General features: G+C 31.3%; 2 protein-coding genes and 1 pseudogene across 4 annotated transcripts; 2 read left to right on the forward strand and 1 right to left on the reverse strand.

The window, feature by feature from the left end:
* Positions 1–2,848: 2,848 nt before the first annotated feature.
* On the forward strand, positions 2,849–4,443 carry LOC107463507 (U-box domain-containing protein 9-like; annotated as a pseudogene).
* Positions 4,444–6,158: 1,715 nt separating this feature from the next.
* On the forward strand, positions 6,159–11,251 carry LOC107463504 (arginine-specific demethylase JMJ20). 3 transcript variants are annotated; one of them, XM_052253048.1, is made up of 10 exons: positions 6,159–6,274; positions 6,983–7,200; positions 7,741–7,899; positions 8,603–8,765; positions 8,853–8,970; positions 9,126–9,195; positions 9,284–9,364; positions 9,839–9,895; positions 9,996–10,107; positions 10,247–11,251. In XM_052253048.1, the coding sequence occupies exons 2-10, from the start codon at positions 6,988–6,990 to the stop codon at positions 10,711–10,713; spliced, it is 1,440 nt and encodes a 479-aa protein (XP_052109008.1). In that variant the 5' UTR covers positions 6,159–6,274; positions 6,983–6,987; the 3' UTR covers positions 10,714–11,251. The 3 variants fall into 3 exon arrangements, with proteins under 3 accessions (XP_052109008.1, XP_015937788.1, XP_015937789.1); XM_016082302.3 differs by lacking the exon at positions 6,159–6,274 and having other exon boundaries at positions 6,905–7,200; XM_016082303.3 differs by lacking the exon at positions 6,159–6,274 and having other exon boundaries at positions 7,055–7,200; positions 7,736–7,899.
* Positions 11,252–13,062: 1,811 nt separating this feature from the next.
* On the reverse strand, positions 13,063–19,159 carry LOC107463505 (uncharacterized). The gene is made up of 7 exons (XM_016082304.3): positions 18,597–19,159; positions 18,410–18,496; positions 17,842–18,054; positions 16,864–17,028; positions 16,215–16,268; positions 15,943–16,089; positions 13,063–13,676 (listed from the first exon to the last, which is right to left on the reverse strand). The coding sequence occupies exons 1-7, from the start codon at positions 18,912–18,914 to the stop codon at positions 13,299–13,301; spliced, it is 1,362 nt and encodes a 453-aa protein (XP_015937790.1). The 5' UTR covers positions 18,915–19,159; the 3' UTR covers positions 13,063–13,298.
* Between the last annotated feature and the right edge of the window lie 491 nt (positions 19,160–19,650).

A 19,650-nucleotide genomic window follows, 5' to 3' on the forward strand; every position in this document is an offset into this window, starting at 1 on the left:
CAATGTTACTTCACTAGTTAACCAGTTATCTGATCTCCTTCTAATATATATATATATATATATTGAGAATTTTTTTTTCTTCTTTTCAAAAAAGAATTTAAAATTTTTTTTTTTCTAAAGTTAGATTTGAAATCGCGATCTCTGAAATAAATATCGAGAGACTTTATAACTCATTCTCTAAATAATTTATTTTTTAATTAATTAATTTTCATAATATATTATTACAATTATATTCGTTATTCCGTTCTGATTTTACTATGGTCAAGTGACCATCAAAGGTTTTATTTTTGAATTAAACATAGACAATATTATATTGATCAAATTGTTAAAGTCTATAAAAAAATATTTTCTCAATAAAGAAAGATTTGTTTTTCATTTTTTTTATCAAAGTTGTGTAATTTTATTATTGAAAATTGGTTCAATTTGGACTACAGGCAGAATTATAATAAAGAAAATAGGAAGTTCCAACTTTAATAAAATGACTTAAGCATAAAGAAACTGAAAAGGTAAAGTAAAAATTCAAGGGTCTCATATTCTCTCACGCACACTTTTTCTGGCCATCTCCACCATAGTTCTTGAAGGGGTGATTTTACCTTCAAATACCCAGGCGTTTCTTGCTAACCAGATTTTGCCATAAGAGGTTTGCTGCTCTTTTTTCATTCGGATTTTTCTCTATTCTCAATTCTTTTTCCAGCTGAATCCACCACTTCCATGGTTCTCGAGCTTGAATCTGCATGGCAGATTTGAACATTTCCAAGCTTCAGTCACATTTGGGCACTCCCAGAAACAATAAAAAACGCTTTCTTGTGACCGATTACATTTTGGGCACCAGGGTTCGATGGATTGTATTCGGGCGTTCAACCTTGATTTCACAAGGAGTCCTTCGTGCATCAGTTTTCAGAGCAAATTTTTTATTTTCGGTTGACAATTAATTTTTCATATGCTCCTCATAAGTCCTTTCTTTTGCATTGTTCTGGCAGGTATTCAGTTGGTGGGTGGTAGAAGTTAAAGGCTAATTTGTATCTTGAAGCCACAGTGAAGCCGCCCCCTTTCTCCAGCATCCAGGTAACTCTATCCTCTGTCTCATGAATTGGAGTGTTGATTATTGCTGTAGCTATTTCTGGATTGAAATTGGACTGAATTAAATTTTGGTTCCATGTTCTGTTTGAATGCTGTAATTGTGAAACCCATTCTATATTAGCAGTCATTGTCGTGGTAGTAGTAGGAGTAATTAAACCATAATCCTTCACCCATGAGTCTTCTCTGATGTTAAATTTCCTTCCTACTTCTCATAGTATACCTTTTTTCTAGCACCTTTCTTCCCTCGATAATACTCTTCCAACCCCATGATGAGTTATTACCAACCTCTGCTCTTAGGAAGCTTGAATATCTATAATATTTGCTCTATAACACTTTATTGATGAGAGAAGTAAGTCTGGAAATTAACCTCCAACCTTACTTTGCGAGCATGGCAAGATTAAAAGCTTTCAAATCTTTAAAGTTTAGTCCCCCTTGCATTTTTGGTCTGCAAGAAATCTTCCATCCGATTTACTGCATCCTGTTTTCTGATCTTTTCTGCCCCAACCAAAACTGGAGTATAGCTATCTGAATCTCTTCAATTAGTGTCTCCGGTAACTTGAAGCAACTTAGTGTGTATATGGTATCGCGGTTGCCACCGCCTCGCGTCAATAGAGCCCTCTTCCAATGGCTAAATTTCTGACACACCCTATCTTTAATGTAGTTAAATGTTACTTTCTTTAATCTCTGAACCACTGCCGGTAAACCCAAATATTTTTTTGATTGCCAACACGAGGGACAAGGAGAATCTTCGCCAAATGGTCTCGGACTGGAATTGGTGTGTTCTTATTAAAGAAGATTGATTATTTGTCCAAGTTTACTTTTTGGCCATTAAGTTCTTCTCAACACATGTGGTAAAGAAATGAGGGTAAAAAGAAGGTTCAGATTTCAGGAACGATGGTGTGAAATAAAGAGGTAATTAATTTAATCAAACAGGTATGAATAATAGATATTTAAGGGTGTTCAATGTTTAAGCTAGATTTATTTTTCATTTATTTAGTGTATTTGTTAACTTTTAATAAAAAAATAAAATATATTCAAATTCTGCATTGCCATGTAGATCGGTACTTTGTGAGATTCCGCAATCATTTGGGACCAGCCAACCGAGATATATTCAAACTCTGATGGTTCTGACTCAAGAATGGAAATCTGATGGATTCTTACCATCATCACATAGAATAGGCTTCTGAAAAAAGTAGAACATCTGATTTTACTATGGCCATCAATGATTTTATCTTTGAACTAAATATAGACAATATCAACTTGATGAAATTGTTAAAGTATATAAAGGAAGGACGTTTTTTTGGTAGGAAAAGTATTTTCTGATCCTTAATGGACCAGGTAACGAAGTAAATTAATGAGAAACATGGGATCGGTTCACAAATAGGCAAAAGTAGCGATCAGGGATGAATTTCGGAAAAAAAAAAACAAAATGACAGGGAGGAAGCGAGAATCCATTAAATGTTTTATCCACGGTTCATGCCCACAAGCACGCATCTCCTTCAGCATATTGATGGCTCCTGAAACATCCTTCCTTTTACACAAGCGGCGGAATTGAAGGAGAAGCTGAGGGGGCTGGTGAAGGCCATCGTGGAGGATGACGACTACACCACGCGCCACGCTGAAGACGCCATCGCCACTCTATCGACTCTTAGGGATTTGAAGAGAGCATCTCCCTCATCCTTCGATGACTTTCCTCCTTTCCCCTTCAATTTTATTTACTTTTTTTTTTCTCTTCACGTTGTTTTATTTTTATTTTTTTTATGTTCTTCCTTTTTAGGCATCTAACCGCTTCCACATGTTCCTCGCCTCTCCGACAACCCAATTGTTCTGTATTTTTTATTTTATTTGTTGGTAAATTTATTTATTTTTATCTGCTAATGGTAAATAGAACAGAGTGGTTCCAATTATTGACGTAATACAGAATTATGGATTGTGCCTTGGAATCAAAATCATCCCTTTTCAACTCATTCCTTGAGTTTTGATCCATTAGTGAGATCAATTTCATATTTTTTTTGGGGTGCACTGGCTGCATGTTTAGTTCTTGTTTGGATTTGTTCATAGATTGAGACTAGGTTATTGTGTGCATTGGGAGAATAATGGCTCTGAGGCTGAGCTTTCCAATAGTTGTAACAAGAGAGTAGAAGTCTGGGGTGGTGTTTTCATTCATTGATGTGTTGTTGCCAAATGCAGACTTATAATCGGACATACATTCAGAGGTAGTTGGATGAAGGGCACAGAACATGCCCTCAAACCCAACAAGTCCTTTCTCACACTAATCTTACTCCAAGTTACTTGGTCTGGGACATGATTGCGCAGTGGTGTAAAGAGCATGCAATTGAGATGCCAAAGCCGGTTCAGGACATCAACCAAGTAGTAAGTAATGCGGATAGAGACCACTTGGATTCATTACTTCATAAGCTATCATTGTCTGTCCCTGATCGGAAAGAAGCTGCAAGAGAGCTTCGCCTCCTAACAAAAAGAATGCCTTCCTTTAGAACCCTCTTTGGGGAGTGTGATTCCGCAGTTGCTCAGTCCATTATCGCCTAATACGGCTCATGTTCACCCCGATCTCCATGAGGACTTGATTACAACTATTCTAAATCTCTCGATTCATGACGATAATAAGAAAGTATTTGGAGAGGATCCAACTGTCATTGCTCTTCTCATTGATGCCTTGAAATCCGGAACAATTCAAACAAGGAGTAATGCCGCAGCAGCCATTTTCACATTATCGGCTCTTGACTCCAACAAGCACATCATTGGAAAGTCTGGAGCCATCAAACATTTGCTTGACCTTTTAGAGGAGGGACAGCCATTAGCTGTGAAAGATGCTGCCATTATGTTTGTAATATTAGTCCAATAATTTAGAAGTTCGTTTTCCCTATGAATTTGTCTATTTTTAAGCTTCCTTGAGATTAAGATACTATAGCATGGCCTTTGTTCATGTCCTATAAGATCTTTATTTTAAATATTTGGGTTTTTCTCTTTTGGAACAATGATTACTGTAATACTTCAATTACCTTTATGCCATACCATTTTTGCTTTTCAATCTATTACTCTGCTTTATTAACATTGAAGTGAGTTATATATAGTTACATTTCTAATATATTGAATTATTTGCTACTTCCACAATTGTTTATAACTTTGTATAAACATCATTTTCATTCATGCAGAGAAGAAGCAGTGCTGGGGATCCTGGTGGTGCTGCAGATAGAGTTCTGAATTACTCATTTAAGGCTTCTAATTTTGTGGAATAAAATTTTGTAATAACATCAAATTTTACAACCCTTATTACATTAAGCCTCTTGATTGTTTAACAAAATTATCAATTACACTTCAGTCAAAGGAGAAGAAATTTATACACCTGAATCAAACAACAAAGGAAAACCCAAAAAGGGATAGAAAGTCACAAATTTACTTAAACAAAACATCCTGTATTTGCAAGTTATGTTACACAATTGACTCAAGAATGTAGAAATCCGGCAAACTGAGAGAGGGAAACAGAATTTTGACTCGTGTCTACGAAACTGAGATTGATTCCAATAAAGCATCCACATAGTCTTTAAGTTTAACTTTGGTGATTGCACCTTCTCTCATGCTTTCTGGAACTTCCTGCCCATTCTTAAAGAGGATCAATGTTGGTAGGCCATAAACTTTGTATTTTTCGATTAGCCTAGGGTTCGCATCATGATCAATCTTCACCACTGTTAATTTGTCTTCATATTCCTACAATTTATGATACAAAACATTTCCGTTTGAGAGAATATCCTTAAGAACATTCAGCAAGAAGCTCTGTTCATTGAACTAAAAATCACCACCTCATATGTAAAGAGATCACCATGACAATATGTTGTATTTCTTAAAAGGTGGCTTCTGTGGTGGCCATGTATCCTATAACTAAAGGTAGCTAAGTATTGACTATCCAACCAAAGCTTGACATTTGGCAGGAGTGTTTGACTCCCTAATCACTAGTTACATTGCATAGTGTGCGGTAAAAATTTTTCAATAACCATAATCAAATCCAGGCACACATTCTCAAGTGATCTTTGCATTATTGTGCCACCGTTTCGGTTCTATCCTTAGCACTGCCATCACGTATTCGGTTGCTGCTTTTCCTGCCTTCGCCAGTCTCTTCACCACTACCGCAGCACACGAAATATCTCTGTTCATCGCTGTCTTACCATCAGCACATGTCGCCACCACTGTTAGCACTCTCAGGCACTTTCCCGCCATGAAATTGATGGAGGCGGTGCTTTGCAATGTCTTTGAAACTGTCTTGAAAATTTTCGAACGGAAAAGCTCGGCTTTCGCTGACTGAGACATCGAAACCGAAGCCAAAAGTGACAAAATGACACCATTAAGCTCCTCAGCTCCGTCGTTCAGAAGCTTCACGAGCTGCTACAATAATAAGCCTAGCATTTCTACTTGCACGCTTCCACCGTTTGGATTGAAAATTGCCGGCGAGAAACTCCAAAACTCTAACCGACGTGACCTTCGATTTCAAAGATCCCTTCTCAAGAGTAAAAGCAATATCAAAAATGGAATTTTAATTTTAAAATTACAAAATTGTCATTGGAACACTCAAACTTACCACATATTATAATTATTAATTAGGGAGTTGAACCGGTTTGCAATTTTAACACTCAAATTAAACCAGACCAAGTTAAACCGATTAGTAATTTTATCAAACTTTGATTCAAATACATAATTTCTAATAAATGTCGTACGGATATCATCTTGGCCTGAAATGGCATCTTTTCATCTGGTCTACCAAAGTTCAAAAAATACTTTTTTTATCAAAGACAAAGTCTGAGATTTATATTTCTCATACTAAGTGTTTGTTCTTTTTCTTTTTTAAAGGCATCCAATTTATTTTATTCATTTGAAGAGGAATAAACAAATATTGTCCAAAGTGAAGGACATAAGCCAACAAAAGAAAGAAAAGGGTTCTCCAAGGTGTTTCACTCACAGGTGAGATAAGATAATTAAATAAACTAAAGAAGAATGGAAAAGTTGAAGACGGAGCTAATGTTGAAGATGCAGCGGACCAACAAGAATTTCTTGGTGATGTTTGGCAGCGTTGGTGGCAATCCTTTTTGAAGGGTAGTTCGTTGCTCAAATACTCTTTGATTTTGTTCCTTTCAGATATTCCATATCAGAATCGTCGTGAGCGGGAGCTTGCTACCTTCGTTTGGTTGGTATTCTAGAAGACTCACTATTGAATTCCACCAATCAAAGAAGTTGATTATCCTAAATCCAGCTATATATACTTCCATTTCTGCCTTTTGTCATATGAGCTTCGCATTTTTAAAAAAATATTTTCATCTTATTTTATCCAAATATAATTTAATAAATAAAAAGATTTTTTTTATATAAAATATCTAAACATAAAATCACTTTAACTTTTGTAAAAAATCTTTTAAAAAAATATCATTTAAAAAAATATCTTTTAAAAATGACACCCAAACAAATCCTAATTATATTCACTAAATTTTAATATATTTTAAATATTACAATTTCTTCTTTATAAAAATCAGAAGTCTTTAACAAAAAGTATTGAATATCTTTGACATTAAGGAAATAAGGATTTAAAAATTTTCTTCCTAAACTAACATTACTTATTTTTCTCTATTAAAATTAACTTTACATAAAATATAATATAATTTTCCATAAGATCTCATTACTTTTGATTTTTACCAAGAAAAAATATTCTTAATCTTCTTATCAGGCTAGGCCTGTTTTTAAATTTTCATGGCCCAATTTTCTGAAACCAGACTAAAAAAAAAATCATCTTCTTCTCCGAAAATTGACCTAAAAATAAAAATAAAATTTTTAGTTTACCAGCTGAAAGAAGCAGGTTGTGAAATTGATATTTGATTGTGTGAATTGAATTGTTTGATAGGAAAGATGAACATAAAAAAGGGTGAGATTGAGAAGGTGAATTGGAAGAATTTGAGTTACAGTGAATTTGTGGAGAGATTCATGCAAAAAAACAAACCTTTGTTGCTCAATGGATTCTCGGAACATCACAATTGGAGAGCTTCAGTTGATTGGGTCACCCCTCTTGGCCACCCCAATTTTCAATTTTTCTCCACAAATTTTGGGGATTCCAAAGTTCAGGTACATTATCCATTGCTTCTCTTGTTCAGTGCAATGTTTTCAAATTCAAACCCTTGAGCTAATATTAGGTGCCCAATTTTATTTATTTTTTACTTTAAAGTTGATTCAAGTTTTATCTAAGTTTGTGGAGTTTAGGTGAACTCTTGAATTTGATTACCTTGATTATTAAATGATTAGCTGATTGTAATTGGGTAGCAAGAGGAGTTTCTGTTGGTAGTTGGGAATATGTAATGTTGTGCTTTCTTTTTTGTGTTTTTTGGGAATTTGAGTTTTTGTTGGATGTAATATAGTAAGGACTAAGAATGATTGTAATAAAAATGGAATGAATTTGATTCCTAAAAGTAAAAATGGTGAATGGCTATATAATCTTTTGTGCTTTGTTTTGTTGTTTGAGATTTGGTTTCTTAGATATGGTTGATTATTGATTAGTTATTATGGATGATTATATCAAATGGTCTGAATTGGATTCCTTAAAGTGGAAAAAAAAAGGTTGGTGAATAGCAATAATGAGTCAATTTGTTTGTGCTTGTCAAAGGGAAGGTTGCAGATTGTGACAAAAGAGAGTTCACCGATCAGAAAAGGGAGGAGATGCTGGTTTCGGAGTTTATAGGACGTTGCCTTCAAGATGTTGAAGGTTCTGCAGTCCAATGTAGCAATAGTCACTCTGTACCGTATTTGAAGGATTGGCATTTTGTAAAGGTATGCCCTATGGAGCTGGAGCCTAGTCTATGTTTCTGATATGCATGTCATCATTGAAGTTCCACCGTGTGGGTTTTGGTCCCTGCTAAAAAATTTAGAGATAAACTTTGTGTAATAACCTGAATTGAAATTCGGAAATACATGCTTGAGTCTTTTTATCTCACCCTATTTTTGAGGGGACACCAAACTCTCCAGAAAAGTTAGTATTTTATGTTGTCTCATTCTCAAACATGGCATCATTCATATATCAATATGAGACTCTGATTAGTGAATGAAATAAGGAAGCCTTTCAGCAGGGTTCGTCATGCATTTTGTATGACAAAAATTAAGTGTTTATCATTCTCGTTCACTTTGTATCTTTTCATTAAGGCTCTGGTGCAATTAAATAGGACTGTCACCGTTGCTTTCCTTGACTTGTAGTCAATAAAGTTTTTGGCTGTTTGTTTTACTATTTATTTATAGTGCAACCTTCCTATATATCAAGTTGTGAATCTGTGTTCTGTGACCTAGTAGCTTCTTTATATAATAAACACACAGCATTAGCAAGAACAAACAGAGGTTAACAGGTGACTATTTGTCTTATTGGCATGGAGAATCCTCTCCTTACATCAGATTCAGAGGCTCAGAGCTTTTAGGTGTTATATATTCTTGCTTTTGCAGATGACATTTTCCTCACTGGTTTCGTCTTTTCTCTCTCTGGCAGGAGTATCCAGAATATGTAGCTTATAAAACTCCAATGTTCTTTTGTGATGATTGGCTTAACCTGTATCTTGACAACTACAGAATGCATACTGATTCTGACACATACCAAGAAAATAACGAAATATGTTGCTCTGACTATCGTTTTGTATACATGGGAGTTAAAGGTTTGATTGGTCTAGTAGCAACTAATGTCAGATGATTATGTACTAATCTTACCACTATTAACCTCTAGCTTTTTATTCTTCTCGCAGGATCTTGGACTCCTCTTCATGCCGATGTTTTCCGGTCATATAGCTGGTCGGCAAATGTTTGCGGAAAAAAGAGATGGCTTTTTCTAGATCCTTCCCAACATCATCTTGTATTTGACAGGTATGAATGCATTTCTTTTGCCAAATACAAACTAATGATGTTGTTTCAGAAGACATTGATCCCAATGAGACAACGCTTGGTTGTTGTTTCAAAATACTTTATGAATTGTTTTGTACATAGTTGTCCGAGCTAAGTTGCTTTCAACTTTTATTTAGGAATATGAAAAATTGTGTATATAATATCTTTGATGAAGTATCTGACTCAAAATTTCCTGGTTTCAAAAAGGTAAATTTTAGCTCTCCATCTTGTCGTAAATCCTATTTATTCCGAGAAACTTCTGCATTAGCCTTCAGCAATTTGCCCATGTATGCAGGCTATCTGGTTAGAATGCATGCAAGAAGCAGGTGAAATTATATTTGTTCCCAGTGGATGGTACCATCAAGTTCATAATTTGGTATGCCCTAGCTTCTTATGTTTATCCATGTTATACAATTACCCTCTTGCTTTTGAAATCGTTTCCTACAATCCCTTTAAAGTTGGAATTTTTTATGGACCAAATAAAGTAATGCTTCTGTTGGGATCACTTAGCTCACATTGTTTACTCCCCTGTTTAAAAGATGTCGATTGCATTACATGGTAGAGGCAGCGATATAGCTAGCTTATGAAAGATGGAGTTTTGAAGCATATTATGGTTTCTTTTTAGCTTTTTTTTTTCCCCGGTTTTTTCAATTTTCAAAGTTTGTGAAGAAAAATGGAAAAAGAATATAATCATGTTTTCTTAACAAAATCCTAATACCAAAATCACTGAACATGAAAGCAGAAACAGAATATGCCTTAGATTTTTTATTCTAAACAAGAATCATCAGTTGAACCTATCAAGGATATTTTAGATGATGTGATCATTAAATGGTATTTCTTAACATTTCAGGAGGATACAATATCTATAAACCACAACTGGTTCAATGCGTATAACCTTTCATGGGTGGTAAGTTGAGCAATGTGATCAACTACATGTGTGGGAGTCAAATTTAAAGAGAAATATATAATTGACTAAATTTGCATCATAATTTTCTGTACTATTATAGTGGAATTTACTTTTGAGGGACTACAATGAGGCCAAAGAATACATAGAAGACATCAAGGATGTATGTGAGGATTTCGAAGGTCTTTGCCAGCGCAATCTTGCTGCTAACACGGGTATTAATGGCATAATCAGTTATCATTCAAAGATTGATTTATTTCATTGAAAAAGAAATTTCTGATAATTCAATTACGGATAAAGGGACATATATTTTATGATTAATAGTAGTGGTGTTGTTATTATTATTTGAAACAGGGATGAACTTTTATGACTTCTTTACTTTCATATCACGCTTCACCTTGGCCAACATTGTCTTGCTTTGTTATATAAATGGAAGACATGGAAATATCACTCAAATCTCATCAACAATACCTCAGCATTTATTGATGAATCTTGGATCCATAAGGAAGGTTGCATTGGAGATGAAAGACAGGCATGCTCTAAAAGGAAATCAGGATCGCGCTGTGGACATTATAGAAACACTTGAAAATCCTAGGTTTTGCAAATTGTGCATGGATATAGGAAGAACATTTGCAATGATACATGAAGAGTCTCATTTGTCCTTTGATTTCGAGAGCGCTTCGGCTGGTGAAATAGCGGATCTCACTGTTTTGAAAGCATACACTTCATCTGAGTTCTACACACCTGAAGATCTTGTTGAATTTATAGACAATGCTGTTGCAGAACATGGTGACTGTTACATCAACTCATCTGTAATATAACCATGATGGCATGATCAATGCGTTCCAAAGTTCATATTTGATAAGTAATACCATGTTCGATTTTCCGTTTTAGAAAGCTGCAAACCATGGTTGGGCAAAAGCTACACTCTTCTCGGAGTCCTCACTACTGTTGCGAGGACTCCTTTGATCAACGATCTATAAGAACTTCTGTAAGCACTCGTTGAGCCTATCGGCATCACTAGCCTCTTTCTACATGCCATGGTTTTGAAGTTCTAAACGGAAAACGATGTTACGGTTGCACTTGAAGTAGGATCCAGCAACTGCATTCTTACAATTTTTAACTGACCCTTTTGGAACTTGTCCATGTTTGAGTAATCTATACTCATTACTGTGTTTAACTGACCCATCTTGCTTATTCCGCATTTCATGCTACATTTAAATTCTTAATAGTTTTTGTTTGTCTTTCATGAGTTACCCTGCTTTCTTATGTGGCCCATGTTTCAGAAACCAATGCTTCCTTGATGTCAAACTCTCAATGTTTCTGTAATGAGAAAGAGAAAAAGAGTTGTTTGGTGAAGTCCTAGAAAACTAGGGAGTTGAAGCCTATTATGTGTTTCCTGAAGTAGTGTGATTTTGAAGGAAGGTTAGTAAGATTCTCACCCCAATATCTCATAGGGATACCTACACATTTGGTGTTTTGTTATTAATTATTAAAATATTTGCACTGTAGCATCAAAGATACGAATTTAATTTTGATACACTATCAGTATAAAGCAGTTTTACACGTGCATCCAATTACATAATGCCACATCAATAAAAGATAACTACTTTTCACATTAATCGCGTGAATAGTGATACAAAAGAACGGATGTAATTGTACGACTGTGTAAAATGTTTACACTGTTTATACATTAAAATTAAACTTTAAAGATATACACATAAAATTTGCTTGAATTAGTAATTTTCTGTTAATTGAGATTTGAGAGGAACAACTTTTAGGGTTAAAAGCTGAAACATTTGAATTGAACTGAAGTAGACTAGCACTTTTTATTTTATATATGCACTTGTCTTTTTGAAAATGAGGGCATGGTAGGGGACCTTCATGTGTCACTCACACATGAAACATAGAAGTGTCAATTCTTAGCTCTTGGGTAAATAAACCCTAGTCAATTTCTTTCTTTTTTGTCTGGTGTGAATCATCTAAGAATAGTAAATAAAATGATGCATTGCTGACATTGACTCTCACCTTTTGTTGTGTGTTACTACTAGTCTACTACTACTGGTTTAGATTGAGAATGATGCTTCTTTAGTTAATATTTAAAAAATATTGTTAAAATTAAAGTTAATTTTTTCAAAATTTTTGTAACACTTAATTATTTTTATTTTTCAAAATAAAAAATAATATTAAATAATAAAAAATGTTCTTTTGTTTTAGCAACACTTCAAAAAAATGTTGCTAAAATTTTATAGTTAGGATAGTCACTGTATCTATAGGCACTATATATGTGTCTCTAAATGGACTTGACATTGTTATAATATGTTAAACACGTTCTTAAAATTATCATCAAGCCAAAGTTCAGAACAAGACAAAATTATTATTATTATGAAATGTTTTTCCCAATATCCTAATACATAGCATGATGCCTTCATATTTGTTCATTGGAAAGCACAATATCGGATTGAAAACAATTGTTGCAATTAATTGGTCTTGGTTCACTGACCTAAAAAAATTATTTTAAATTTTCTTTCCCATTGCAACATTCGTAGTAGTAGTTTCTATGACACATTAAAATATTCTTTTCAGTTTTTCAACTCTTATAGAGGGATGCAATTTGAAAAATAATAATAGAATATAGCATAGAAGGTTGAATAGCCAAGTCTTTGATATTTCCATAATACTTGTTTGTTGATCCTCCACATGATTTTCAGCTGTTAGATACATAAAAAATTTGCATTGGTTTTTTTATGTGGAAAATTCATAATGTTAGTCAAATTCAATTTCATCATTCACTATGTTTAAGATAAGATCTCTTTAAACAAAGAAATAGTAACAGCTAGGAAGAATTGGAAAAATCAAACTTGAACTGTCACTAATTAAATTGTTAGTCAAGAATAAAAACAAAACTAATTATTCTATAGATTATCACTAAAGCATGTGAAGCATGCCATGAAAAACGTAAAACCCTAGAAAGTGAGACAAAAAGAAAAAAAAAAAAAGACACACACACACATAGAGAAACCATCAAAAATAATTTTACACTATCAATTAATCTACAGAATTTGCAACTAACCATTATAATTTGATAGTGTAAAGTTATTTTATCATATAAACCTACGTTTAGCGACGGTCTCAAAGCGATAATACAGAAGCATTGCGAAATACACATATTTAAGAAAAGAACAAATTTTCTCTAGGAAGAAAAACTCATATACAGTTGTCTTCATGTGAGATTGATACTAAATTTTCATTTGACGATTTTCAATTATCGACTGTACATGAAGACAACTGTATATGCGTCTCCATCTTTTTCTCTATTTCTACTGTTTCAACGTCTACGTATTATGTCACAGGACAATTACCAAACGCGGTGTGAATGCATATAAATTCGACATTTGTATATGTTTCAAGGACATCGGACATTTCGTCCGGGACCTCCATAATAAAAGTAATGTCCCCAAACATTGTTGCTTCCTTGCCTAATGTCATAGCAATTAGAATGATCTGCTAATTGGTGAATGTTTGAGAGAGGTAGCAAGTTGTTGTCCCAATCAACAATTTGCAAGTTCCTAAAATATGCTGCTTTTCTAAAACCTTCACCAGCAAAGTGGCCACTCCCCATCTGAGTTCCAGTGTGGTAACCCCTTGAACGAGAGTTCACAATTTCTCCACCAAATTGAACCATGCTTGCATGGCTTCTTAAGTGGCTAAACATGGTTGCTGGCCAGTAACCTACTAATAATCCTGAACCAAATTCCAGCCACCAGTGTCCATGTCTTGGATCCTACACACACACATAGAGGGTTATTTAATTTAAACATGTTAATTGTACACCAAAAGTCGGTCACTAATCGGTTACAGCATATAGAAATATGTATTTGGAATCTCATAAATTTTAGAGAAAACGACAAATAGGTCTCTGACCTTTAATCTCAAAGGCAAATAAGTCATCGACTAATTGAAAATACAAAAACATTTCTCATTTTCTAAAACGTGAGACATCTAACCCCTTTGGGAACCTATTTGTCTTTATATATTTTGGACAGAAAGACTTAAATGTTTCGTATTTAAAAAATAAGAAATATTTTTGTATTTTTTAATTAGTCAGAGAATTATGTGTCTTTAAATTATAAATTTAGGGACGTTTTTTATTATATTACTATATACAAGTTTGATTATTTAGTTGGAGAAATGTGTGAATTAATACATAAATATACTTGCTGATTTAGTGATTGGTATTTAGTATATTTTAAAAATTTGTATACTTCATTTAGCACTAATAGAAACAAAAATAGGATAATGCAAAATTATTAATTACTTTTTCTCTTCCCTTTAGCCTATTGTGATATTTTATTTAGATAGATTAATTTAATGATTTGTATTGCTTGCATTGTTTCTATACTTCATGAGTTGCCATGAATTCTATTAACAATGTTCAATTTGTTTTTCCTTTTTTGGTAAAGTGTCTTACTTTAAGATGGTTGTTTGTCATTATTGATAAAACAAAACTTAATTTTGTTAAGTTATATTTATAATAATTTTCATAATTACTAAGTAAAGAAAATGCTAAATACTTATTATTAATTTATTTATTTATCATGAGTAGTAAAAAGAATATAATTTTTTTTAAAAGTTAAGAGTGAGACTTGAACCCGCGACCTCTAGATAAATATGAAAAAATTATGTCATTTGAATTATAACTCGTTAACAATAAAAAGAGTAAAATTGATCCAAGATATATTAATTAAAATAATATTAATGAAACATAAGGATAGTAAAAAGTATAAATGATGAGAAAAAGAAGAATCATTGGTCAAGTTTTATAGCTTTTTTGGGAAGCCAGTTACAGCAAAGACCATAAGAAAAGCAAAGAAAAGCATGAACTATTGCTTTAATAAAGAAAACTAAAAAAGCAAAAGACATGGATGGTCGACCCCATTAAGGTTACAAAATGAATCTTCCATTTCAATAACATATAGAAATATGCAAAAAGTTAGGGAAAATAAAAATAGTAAATAGATTATCAAAAATATTTAGTATAAAAAAATTAGTCAAAAACAGTCTAAATTTATCTTATTTGATATTTATTAATTATTGTTAAAATTAATTAATATTAAATAAAATAAATTTATATTTTTTTATTATGTATTTACAAGTTAGGAAAAATAAAAGTAGTAAATAGATTATCAAAAATATTTAATAAAAAATTAGTAAAAAAATAGTTTAAATTTATCTGGTTTAATATTCATTAATTATTATTAGAATTAATGAATATTAAATAAAATAAATTTATATTTTTTATTATGTATTTACAATTTTTTTTCTTAGTTTCTAATGTATATCACTGGAACTGGATAATGGTGACGGTCATTGTTTAAGGTTTAAACTTTTTGTCAGAACATGGTATGTGTACTATATTATTTAAAAAATACTAACATTTTTAAAAGGGTCAATAACTCTTTTCTCCTTAATTGATGTTGGATTGAATCAAAATTCTGAATTCAAGCATATATAAAATCAATCTTCGACATGCATTAAAGTTTTGTGGGTCAAACTAAAATTAAAGTTTGTTTACTTTTATTATTTTACTAGTATAACATCTAGATATTAAAAATTAATTAAGTAATGTTATTACTTGAACATTTAAAAAACACAAGATCTAGTGATAGAAAATAGAGTTAATTACTTTATTAGGTTTTATTGTTTGATCAAATTTACAATTAAGTTCTTATATATATTTTTTAATTAATTTTTTATACCAAATTTTTTATTTTAATTTAGTTTTTAATCACAGCAGACGTTAAAAAAAATTCTGAATTCAATGCATGTAAATATTTTTTAACGTTTGTTGTAACTAGAGACTAAATTAAAATAAAAAATATTAGTATAGAAATTTAATTAAAAATTTGGTAAAATTATAAAGACTAATAATAGAGTAATTAAATCTATAAAATAATAATTTAATATTGAAATGTTCAAAAAATATTTTTTTAAATTAATTATTGATATATCTAAAGTAATTAAGAATTTAACCAAGAAATTATGCTCACCTTCCAAACCATTAGGCCAATATCAAATTGTTTGCTATTATATGTAGATCTTGGTGAGATTGCTGCACCTATTGCTATCCTATTGTTAGTTTGGATAAATCCAGAACACAACAAATTGTAGCACCCAGTTGCTTGATATGCATCTGTCTACATTTTCATTATAATTATTATGTGAGATAATAAAGAGAAGAAAATTATTGGGGGTTTGAAAAATAAATAAATAAATAAATAGGAAGATAAAAATAAAAAATTGGCTTAGCAATAATACTTACTGTCCAATAAGTGAAGAACCTAGGATTGCTGTCTCCATATAATTCTGGACTTACCTGAAAGTGTTATTATGGTTGTTTCAGCCACAATGATCAATAATAAATAATAATTCTAAATTTGTTGTTAAATTACTTATCTTAAAAGTTTAAATTGATAGAACCTCTTTTATATTTGTTTAATTTTTTATATATATATTTTTTCTTTTTATTTATTTTATGCTACTCTTTTTTCAACTTTGGAATTCTCCAAATGATATAGAACTTTGATACCATATCATGAAATTATTCATCCTTAAGATACCATATCATAAAATTACTCATCCTAAAAGTTTAAGCCAATAGAAAGAAGCAATATGAATGACTATATCTCTATTACACTTATTATTAGATTATGAAGAAGATTAATATACATTTTTATAAATAGAAAGATATCATGTATAAAAGTATATTCAAATAAAATTTAATTTTAATCCATTAATACTGTAAAATCTTTTACATAGTCATCCAATAAATTACATTCGTTTTTTATATGATTATTTAGACCGTCAATATAAAATTTTATTGATATTATATTTACGTGATTTAATGTATGTATAAAATTATTTTATATTAATAATGTATCAAAATTAAATTTATTGAAATAAATGTGTACCTGCCAACCAGCTTCTATAGTATTAAGATCAAAACCAAAGGAGCCAGCAATAACCCAAATCTGTGACAAACTGAATTCATATTGATCTGTAACTCTTGGTGTCCATACATTTATGTTTGCTTTTGCTCCATAATATTTATCTCCATTCACAAAAACAACTGCATGCTGCATTATTCAAATTAACATATTCATAAATTACAATTACTCTATCTTACCCTTTTTTTATATATAAAAAATATTGAATTGTATTTATAAAAATATATAATATTTAGTATTTATGTATTTTATAAAATATGACACTGATCACATTTATAAATATTATACTAATTAGTGAAGATTAGTGTAATTTATTTTTTTCTTGAGTTCTTGCTAAAAAAAATTTTAATTTTGATATATTGACAATGTAAAATATTTAATTGTGTTTATTTTTTTGAATAACAATTTATATAGCCAATAAAAAATATAATTATTTTCGATATACAATTAAACGCATTATATCATAATTAAATTCATCTAATAAATATGTAACCAATATAGATACAAAGAGAGGATCTTCATTTTGGTGATGATTTTGATATGGCTTTAAGGTGCATATAAGAGGACAACCTTTTAATAGTGGTGTCCCTTCATTGTCTCTCATATTGATGATAAATACAGAAAAAGTAGTGCTATTCTTTTCTAGAAGAATACATAGGGTTTAAATTTGATTGACATCAATTATTCAAATTACAAAAATGATAAATAAATTAATCTCTTTCATAATAGTCTCTAATTTGAGTTTCTAGAATAAAATTAAATAGAAACTCAAGTGCAGTCGATTTCAGGTAAAGTTAAAATTGGATACCTGAGAATTGTTAGATAATTTGACTGATTTGACTAAATTTTCATTTAATAACTTTCAACTACCAATTTTAAAACTAATCTTGTTGTAATTTTTCGAGATAAATTAGTTCTGATAATAAAATTCGAATAACTAACCTCGTGGCCGTTACCGGTTGAGTCTCTCCTTACATGTTTTTTTCCAAATCTTCTAATGGAACTTGCTCTTAGAACATCTTCCTCTTTTGTTCTTCTAATTGGAATAGTTCCATTAGGGCATTCTTCACCAGAATCACTCCATAGTTGAAAGCTTTTCATTCCGATTTTTTCATTGTTCTTGTTCTTGTATCCCTTCGGCCTCTCCGGCAGATCCTAGAAAAAAAAAAAGACAAAGTCAAATCTCAAGCTGAGTTTGACGTTGACTGCATGAATTAAACAATGACATAATATATTACTAAAAAAATTTCAAATGCTTTTAGAATATCAATATTTTAATAATTTTAACTGATGATTTTAATTATAAAAAATATATATTAATTAAAATTAACAGCTAAAATTACTAGAATACGAACACTCTATATTCCAAGAATATTTAAAAATTTTCTTATATTATTGCTGAACCTTAAATCATGAAGGGAACAGGAATAGAAATTTCCATAATCATGAGAATGTAAGAACTATAAAATCAAATCAAATCAAAGCATGGAAATCAAGATGATGACATTACCAATGGTCTCTGACCTCTAAGGTTAGGATGGTCAAAAGCTGGTTGTTGATGAGACAAAACACAATCAATCAAATCACCATCTGGACTCTACAACACAAGAAAACAAAACCAGCTTTGGTCAAAACCAAGACACAAAAAACCAAACCAAAAACATGTTATAAGAAAAAGAAAAAAAAAAGACAAGTACCTGAATTGTTTTGAGAGCAGGTTTATTGATCTTGGCCAAGTGTGCTCTAATCCTTCTCAGCTTGAGTAACTCAAGATTTGATCTTAGAGTTTGGTTATTAGACTTCAAGTTCAATAATGGTTGGTGAACATTGCACAATGCTGGAGTAACAATGATAAGAAGCAAAGAATGTAGAAGTAGCAGATTTTGTAGTCTAATGTTTTGGTATTGAGAATGAGAATGAGAATGAGAATGATGATTGTGTTGTCTTGCTCTTGTTCTTGTGTTGAATTGTTTCTGATGATGATGATTATTGCAATGTGAATATACCTTCTTCATGTCTCTATTATTATTCACAAAAACAGAACAGAACAGAGAAGTGAAGTGAAGTACTAAACAGAACAGAAAAGAGACAAAGGTGTTTGATATTTTTTTTTGAGTTTCTTCTTCTCTTCTCACACCTTTTTTTTTTTATAAATATAATTATGAAAATGAATAAAGAATAAACAAGTTCTTCTTCAACTGGTCCTCATTGCTTCCCTTCTTCAGAGAGAGAGAGAGAGAGAGAGAAGGGTTGTATTGATTTTATGCTCCCCACACACACCATGAAAGAAGATTTAGGATACTTATTATAGGTGGGGTTGCATTGCACCTTCCAAGCTTCAATTTTTTTAATTTTTTTGTTGAAGTATATTTTTTTCACTAATTAATCTAGCTTAACTGATATTAACTCTTTATCAAGGTCAACCCATGTCGGATATAGGTTGATTGAATCACTTATTAAACAAAATTATCTAATATACATGTATAAAAAATCATATAGAATGATAATTTATTTATTTATTTTAATTTTTGAGTTTTAATGCAATCAGTAAGATTATTTATACATCAGACACTCTTGATAATTATATAAAAATATAGTTATTATTAGTTAATTATGGATTTAAATTATTTTTAATCAACAAAAAATACATATTAGTTGTTAATAAAATACTAGTGTCAAAATAATATCTATTATAAAAAAATTGGATTAAGTTAATAATATCTTATCAGCAAAACTTAAATAGTACAATCA

This window comes from Arachis duranensis, chromosome 8 (genome assembly GCF_000817695.3).
Source record: "Arachis duranensis cultivar V14167 chromosome 8, aradu.V14167.gnm2.J7QH, whole genome shotgun sequence".
In the NCBI taxonomy this organism is placed as follows: Eukaryota; Viridiplantae; Streptophyta; class Magnoliopsida; order Fabales; family Fabaceae; genus Arachis; species Arachis duranensis.